Source organism: Porites lutea, chromosome 4 (genome assembly GCF_958299795.1).
Source record: "Porites lutea chromosome 4, jaPorLute2.1, whole genome shotgun sequence".
In the NCBI taxonomy this organism is placed as follows: Eukaryota; Metazoa; Cnidaria; class Anthozoa; order Scleractinia; family Poritidae; genus Porites; species Porites lutea.
In genome coordinates this window covers 14,887,592-14,895,876 of record NC_133204.1, presented here as the reverse complement: position 1 = coordinate 14,895,876, position 8,285 = coordinate 14,887,592, and the positions used below count along the sequence as shown (strand labels likewise).

Here is an 8,285-nt window from a genome sequence, read left to right as displayed (position 1 = left end):
ATGAGAAAGCATAAAAATAAAATGCAATCGAAAACTTCCCCAAAATGCTCCAAATTGTGATGAACTATTCATTATCACGGGTTATAACTCTAACATGAGAGTTCTCATCCCATAAATATTGCTAGGAGTTAAACCCCGATAATTCTTTTTGACAAGAAACAAGAAGAAGCCTTCATTTTATTTCCTGAGTTCATTTACAAGAGTCAGACTTAAATTTAAAGACATACCTCGGAGAACTTTATTCAGGTTATATGATCGGTATCGAATACAAATTACTTGATTCAGTTTTGGAAAAAACAAATAATAATATCCAATCACCTATAAAAACCATAAACAACGAAAACATTAGCAAAATAACTAGGCCAAAAGTCTTGGCTGCATCCAATGAAGGCATCTGATGATCCATTTAAGGGTAATTTGTGTGATAGCATTAACTCCTCTGGATCGGTCAAAACAGACACTTAAATAGGCCTTTCCCTGTTTTTACTTTAACAGGCAATGTGCCGCGGACGGGTTACACATCAGCATCGTCATCATATAGGACTCGTGCCACCTTTGATGGTATGTCAACTGCCACGTTCCCGGCTAGTGCAAAGATTTGGAACTTCTGCATGAAAAATGATGAAGGAATGGAAATTCCTGATTCTGCTTATTAAAAAGCTGATTTAAAAATCACCGGTCAGTTTTAAAAACATTGATGCTGGGAAAAAAGACGCTCAAGTTTAGTGCGGTCACCTTTACACTGAATTACATTGATGGCGAATACTCAGTGTCGAATAAAAGTTTCTTATGCAGTGAGAATTTGGAAGAAAGGCGCTTTCTATTCAAAAACAGGACTCCTTTGTAATTATCAAAAAGTACCTCGATCCTGATCTTAACAAATTTGTAAAGCTGGTCACTACGTGCTGTGGTGAATGTGTAAAGAGTTTCCTTGACTTCCTTTGACTGACCACTAACTGACCACTGAGATTTACTGGGTCAGTTCCCCTTTTAAGCTTTCTTGACAAACTAAACCACCGATCATATTCTCTGTATGTAAGTTTGAGGTCCACTACTGCTGAATTTAGATCACAAAACTACCAACGCGTCTTAGGCCTCCCATTCGCAGAGAGAACAAAATAGTAAAATCCGGAAATTTCTGATTTCCCCGCGGTCACTTGCCGATTTCAAAGGAAAAATAGGTTTTCTGAGGTGTGAACCGCTGGAGGATCTACATAAACGTGCCTTCACAATCAGCTTTAATTCCTTGCGCATTTAATTTGCCACAGGTTTTCCCAGATTTGTGGATACAGGCCGGATGCAGCAAACGTTCATTGCGTGGCCAGCTAGTCATAATATTCGACTTAAGTGCAAGGCTAATGGCTCAAAGCCGTTAAGATACCAATGGCTAAAAGACGGTCTTCCTTCAATACAAAGACGTTTACAACCAAGGCTCAAGACAAACATGTGGTACTTAAAGCTCAAAGACTTGGTGACTGTTGATTCAGGAAGATACACTTGCGTTGTGTCAAATCCCTTTGGATCCATAAATCACACTTATACGCTACGAGTTGTAGGTATGATTTCCAGTAGTAACTCGGCAAAAGTACGTTATTAATTCGTATCGCAGCAATTCAGTTAAATCAGTTGGCCTCAAAAGCGTTTGTCGTACCTTGCATTGTCAGAGGAAAATTTAAAGCAAAAAGATTACCTGACAGACTCTTCGACACACTGAGTTTGACGACCTGTAGTAGTTCTCCTCGATAAAATTGTAGATTTCAGTATCGATGGATTACACAAGTCTAACAATTTCTCTCAAATGACACATTTAACAGTGGTTTTCTGCTCGATAAAATTAAATTTATGGGCATTTAAATGGTAAATGATACTCTACAACTCTATAGGGCGGAACCCGTTTGGCTAAGCACTTACCGTATGACTCTTTATTAGTGCTGGAGTTTAATTAGGCGGATGGGCGATTTTTCTTATTTATCAGCTCGTTGCGGTGACTTGAGTGCGGTTTTTCCTACTGGAAATTAAGTTTCGCGATTTTTGGAAACTGCATTGCATTCCAAACTTCATGCGTTTATCTGGGTCAAAGTACAGACAAACAACATCCGAAAATGCCGTGGTCATTTTAATTACAATTAAATGTAAACGGAGTCGCTTTCTGTATCACAATAAACACATACCATCGTTGTGGTTGTATTATAGCGGAATTTTTTCGTGCGGTACTGTAATTTTCTTCTGCGGATCGTATTGAAGGGTATCGTAGGGGCACCCAACATCAATTTTTGGAAAATGTCTGTTCGCAAGACGATTTGAGATCTAGAATTTTCGGAACATTTGTTGTAAAATTTCTTGCTTGCTTGCCTCTCCCAGGATTTTCGAATATCTAAACAATGGTATAATTGCCCATTTTTAACGGATTTTCACTCTAAATTTTCGGAAGAGTTTTTCTGCCTGAAATTTTCGAAAAGTTAAGTTTTGATCCCCACAATTTTCTGATCACTAGACTTTCAGCTAGGAAATCCGAACAGATGAAAAAATTTTAGGGGATAGAAATATGTCTATATCTACCGTTAAAATACTAAAATACGTTCAACAATGCTATGTTTAAGTGGTTTTAAACTTTATTCTCGTTGGGTGTCCCTTGTATTGGTGAAAATGACTCAACAACGGCAAAGAAAACTCTTGTCTGCTTTAGTGTCTTTTGGGAATGTGTACTGACGTTAAGAGAAAATTGACACTAAACGATAACTTAAATTCCGTTGATAAGAACCGGGGACAAAAATCAGGCTTTACCGGGCTCCCGAAACGCAATGTTGATTACAAGACTTTGAGGATCACGTCTATCATTCATTTGTTTGGCACCCACATTTTACTATATTTACTGTGTTACTGTAGAATTCATTTCATAGAAAAAAATTCGACATTGATTGCTAACTAAAGCGGGTTGTTAAGTCAACGTTCGCCACTTTCTTCCAATTTTGTATATCCTTGAAATTTGATTTACTACGCCGGTCAAACCTGCCATTCCAGACAAGTTACATGATTTGGCCTTTCCAGACCTTATCATTATCATCATCATCAGATACTTTTTCCCACGTAGGGTATATATTAGAGCAGGAAAGTAATTTCCTGTATCCGTAATCTCTTTTATCTTTTACATTGTGGGGTGATTGGCCCTACCCAAAACCCCCAACCAGGACGAACCGAGGCTGTCTGATTATAACCCTAGACCAATCCGACTTGGTGGCCCACCATGGGTAAAGACCCCCACCGACATAGCTTTTGGATTCACTAAGACACGCAAGCTTAACCACCACGACACGTTCGCAAGCCCAGGATAAAGGCTCTAATCCGTAAAGTACCTAACATTAAAGCTCTGTCTTCTTTTACAGAAAAATCTCGGACCAAGCCCATTCTCAAGTGTGGAGCTCCGAAAAACACAAGCGTGCAGCTTGGACAAAACGCCTCAATGACATGCGTTGTAGTCATCAGTGGAACGATACCGGATTTTCGATGGGTGAAGTGGAATTCAATCTCCAACAATTACCCCAATTCACTTGATTTTATCAATGGATCTTACACTCTTATCAATCCTGTACAGTATCAAACGGTCTATGTACAAGGGAAGCAAGGGGTCCAAGTTAACATACCGAACGTCACAGTCAGCGACTTGGGACTGTATACGTGTTACGTTAGTAATCATCTTGGCTTTGACTACAGAAGCGCATTCTTGTTCGAGAAAAAGAACGAATGGAGCCCGTCAGAGGGTAAGAATAGCAAAAGTACTCATAGGCCTACGAGTTTTGTGACTTTAATTTCGTAGTAATTTTATAGGCTATAGTTATAGTATTTATCATATTCTTCTTCTTGTTTTAAAAATTACTCATGCCCATCGCCTCCCCTAACTCACAATACAACCTTAAACCCGACGATGCACAATTTTTCTTGACTTTCAATATTGTAGCTAGGATGAGGGTAGGGGGGACTGCAAAACATTTGTTAAAAAAAAAGGAAGCGCTGCTTTAAGAAGGCATACTGAAATTACAAGTAGTTTCGAATATTGCATGACTGTCGACCAGTTGTTCCCCAGGGCTGCGCCAACATCAAAAGTCTTAAGCTAATCCTAAGTTCTAAAAGTCACCTGGGGCCTTATCTTTTTACTAAAGAACACTCCTGCCACTGTTTCCTGGAGTGTGTATCCAGAGCACTTTCATTCAAGGCCCCCTTTTGTTCTTAATCCTTTAATTCGGTAACCAAAGCTGTGTCGGGAAAATACTAAACCCCCTTCGTTAGCAAAGCGTAAAAAGAAACAAAAAAGAAAAGAAAAATCATGACTCAGTGTACCGTTATTGGCATTGTTACGTTCTAGATCTCACTTCATTTAAGCCAATGCATCTCTGAATCTTTCTCCAATGATATGTGCCCTGTTGTCTACTCCATTAATTGATATTTATAAACACCCACCGAACTTCAATCCAGGAGAAAACAAGAAATTAAAATATCATAGAACGTTTTTGTCGTTGCCTTGACTGGGCCTGAATGCAACACCCGCCTCAATGCTATACTTTCGCTCTGACGAAATGACTTTTATCAGTCATCTTTTCGGCTCAGTGTTGAGAGCAAACGCATCTAATCAAATGTTTTACTTTTTTTCTACTGTGGAGATTATAAGTGGGTACCTGTAAAGTGAAAACGTACTTATTTGGTTGAACAATCAGTAGTTAAAAATAAGTGCACTCAAGAAATCGCATTGAACAAATCGCAGTAGTCTATTTTAGGAAATCAGTTCGCGACCATTGGATAGTTCGCGACCATTGGATAGTTCGCAGGCTATTACTGCAGCGAAACTCTAAAATACTCCCACGCAGTTGCATTACAAAAAGAGGATAATTTGGACTTTCACATACCGAAAACAGTGTGTGCTGTAGTATTATATGTACCATCTCATGTCTTTGTCCATAGACTACAGGTATTCGGCCATTTATAGTATGGTTAAGTGAGCGCGGAGTGGCTGCGTTTTAACTGATTTTTCTGATGTTATTATCATAGGAATTAAAGGGGGTGTGTCACGGCCGCGGTGAGAGATTTTGGAAACGGTTCATTGTTACATGTCATATGGCCTCGAAGTAACCAATGAGAACGCATGATATCCGGAATAATCAAGGTCGAGGTAAGTGTTATCAGCCGAGCCGAAGGCCGAAGCTGATAGCACTTACCGATATTGTTATTGAAAATCATGCATTGCGCGCGCAATCAACAGATGCTAGCAGATAACAATCTAATCTGTAGGTTGCGCTGATTTCCAAACTTAGCTGCAGGCTCTTAGCCATTGAGGAGACAGATAGTGAGTACAATGTATAATAACCATAATTATTGTTGTTGTTTTAACAGATCGGCCTTCTTACACGACAACAGACCCTGGAAAACGCTTCCTCGATGGGGACGACGCAGCTGACACGAAAACAATACCCTCCAAAGGTAAGCCAGCTGAAGAAATGTTTGCCATAATGCATGGATTATGACTTGAGAATATGACGTCACGAACTTTTTGTCCTGTTTTCTTGGTGACAAGGTCGCAGGAAAGTGGCATTTTCATAGCGGACGTGAATTAATGATGCTTGAGCGCAAATAAGTACCACTTTCCTTAATCATATAAAGCTATAATTTGAACACCATGTACTTTAAGTACTTAGCTACCAATATAGCCAAAAAAAAGGAAAAAGGTATCCAACAATTTGATCGTAGCAGCACTTTAAAGGACTAACGACAGCAAAAATTTAGGTAACTGCAAATGTTCTCCGATGTTTAACTTTTACTTTTTGGAAACCTTGCACAGAAAACAAGTTAAACAGAAAATTGGTGGTCATTCGCGCCTGGGCGGCCCCCGCCGGGCATTCGCAGCTGCATCTACAGGAGCAAAGAAACTCGTAAAACCAGGTCAACAATTCACCTCAGTTTAAGTGGACATTCTCACTTCCCAAGAAAACATTAAACCCTTCTTAATTAAATCATAAATTCTTGGTTCCTGTTAATAGCGTTGCTTCAATACTGTAGATAAAACAGTCACATAACATCACACTACTAAACCTGCAAGATGAGGGCTATCTCGCCCATGTAAGGGAAGACAATCTTGAATTCTAGATTCCACACTGTGGATTTCGGATCCCAGGTATTGGATTCCGGATTCTTTGTTAGCAGAAATTAGATTATGAATTCTAATAACAAGTGGGATTCCGGGATCCTTGAGCTGTATTCCACATTCCAAAAGCCCTGAGTTTACCATTCCACAAGCAAAATTTTCCCGAAATACGGATTCCCTTACATGGGGGCGAGCTATCGTTTAATTCCCTTATTCGCAGCGTTACCTTTTGGTACCATAAGGAGTTGCAACCCTTAAGTGGTATATATCTTACTACTTGATCCATCCGAAAAAAGTGAACCCACTCAGGACCGTAGTTTCTTGGCAAATATTTTACAAAACGGCACATGTTTTCGCATTCACATTCCTAAAGTCTTAACCATTGTACCAGCTTTCTACAAAAAAAGACTAAAAATAGCGAGGCCCTAATGATTTTTTCCCTTCAGGGACAAAATTGTCGCCACTGTCTTCTCAAGAAACTCAAGTACCGCTCAGTGTATTCATAGGCGTGCTGGTCACGTGGACTGTTACCACTGCAGTGGGTTTCCTGTGGTGTCATTTTCGACAAAAGAAACTGATCACAGCTACAAAGCCTGAACTAGAGTGCTAGTACAACTTCACGAAAGGAAACAGTGTATTTGAAAGCCTGAAGTCACCCTATTCCCCATCAACCGTCGAAAGAAAATAATAGTTGCTTACTACACAACAAATCTTGTAGCTCTTATTTTAAAATCCAGCAAATTTGAAATCAATGCAAACTTTAGTTTCAAATTTGATGAATAATGTCACATATGTACTAAACATTTTGCTATAAGCCAACATGGTATCAAAAATCGTGAAAGCCGCTACTGTAATTTGTCCCCCAGGCGCTTCACAACTCGAAAAAGAATCATTCTCGAGTTCCAAACTCCCACTTTCAAAACAAGGCTAAGCGCGAAAACTTTCTTGACTAAAAATGAGTTTTATTTGCATGAGAATAAAAATTATAATTTTCAATGACGTCGCAATAAGCCTCGCTTTAAAGCAAAGGCTTGAGGCAACTCAGCTCGGAAAAGGCCTTTTTTGTTATTAAATAGAATGCTCACTCACGTGATCAGCAGCTATACAAATTCTTGAAACAAAGGAAAGAAACGAGAAAAGAGTTTAATCCCCATTGAAGTTTCTTGGTACATCAACATGGCCGCCATTCACTGTTTTGTATATCAATGTAGCCGCCGTGACGTCATGTAAAAACGATTTATTATATAGGTTTAAGTATAGCCTTGTAAAAGAGAACGTCAGCCGTCATCCCATTGATTTTCACAGGAAAAGTCGATATGACTTCCGCTCATTGAGTCCTCGCAAACTAGTTTGAATTTTTAAAACCAAATGAAGTGGTTCAGCTGCTGGTGTCTATCTGCTGGAATTGAAAACTCACCTCTTATCGAGCCAGTACAAACTTTAATGATAACACTTTCACTTCGTTCACCTATTTGATTTATCCAGCTTTTACTGTTAAGTATTCTAAAGAAATGTAATTCATGTATATACGAATATATATTTGTCATAAGGTTGGTTAAGCAGTAAATATTTAGTATGTTAATTCCAATCTTTTAAGAGCGACATATTTTTTAGCACATATGCCGCCCGATGTGCATTCACCTCAGACAGACCAGCAAAGGTGTCGTCTGCATAGTCATAGCCACTTAAAGATACAAGAATTATCCTAACGAAGTCCAAAGATTTCGTCTGCATAATCATAGCCGGTTAAAAATACAAGGCTATGCAATATACAAACTACTTTAGGAGCATTACCAGACAGCTTCTTTCTTTTTCCAAAAAAGTATTTAATCATTGACTCTCCGATTCACTTTACTTAAAAGAGGTAAAATAGAGTCATAGATCTTCCTGTGTCAGTAATCCATTACTAAAAATAAAATATAAAGACCGTTGTTAGAGTTTTGTTGTTTTCTAAGTTGAATTTACTAATCAAATCACGGCGTGGTCCCGACTGATAGTCCCTTTGCTCAACTTCGCTTTCCACGACATTTCACTAGTCCATGTGTTTCTTTTTTTTTTTTTTCAAACAAATAATGTTCCAAATGCACGCAAGTCCTTAGACCCTTTTTAATAGAAACAGGAGATCAAAGTAAAAATTAGCCAAAAATTTAGCGGA

General features: G+C 38.8%; 1 protein-coding gene across 1 annotated transcript; it reads left to right on the top strand.

Moving 5' to 3' along the window:
- The first annotated feature begins 451 nt into the window (after positions 1–451).
- LOC140932624 (fibroblast growth factor receptor 2-like) lies at positions 452–8,054 on the top strand. The gene is made up of 5 exons (XM_073382139.1): positions 452–561; positions 1,269–1,556; positions 3,384–3,758; positions 5,383–5,469; positions 6,577–8,054. The coding sequence occupies exons 2-5, from the start codon at positions 1,298–1,300 to the stop codon at positions 6,738–6,740; spliced, it is 885 nt and encodes a 294-aa protein (XP_073238240.1). The 5' UTR covers positions 452–561; positions 1,269–1,297; the 3' UTR covers positions 6,741–8,054.
- The last annotated feature ends 231 nt before the right edge of the window (positions 8,055–8,285 follow it).

What these genes read in the sequence shown, in the direction of transcription:
- LOC140932624 (XM_073382139.1), top strand. Translation starts at nt 1,298, where the DNA reads ATGCAGCAAACGTTCATTGCGTGGCCAGCTAGTCATAATATTCGACTT. An exon ending in TTATACGCTACGAGTTGTAG is followed by an intron (nt 1,557 to 3,383) that starts GTATGATTTCCA and finishes CTTCTTTTACAG; the next exon opens with AAAAATCTCGGACCAAGCCC. An exon ending in GAAAACAATACCCTCCAAAG is followed by an intron (nt 5,470 to 6,576) that starts GTAAGCCAGCTG and finishes TTTTCCCTTCAG; the next exon opens with GGACAAAATTGTCGCCACTG.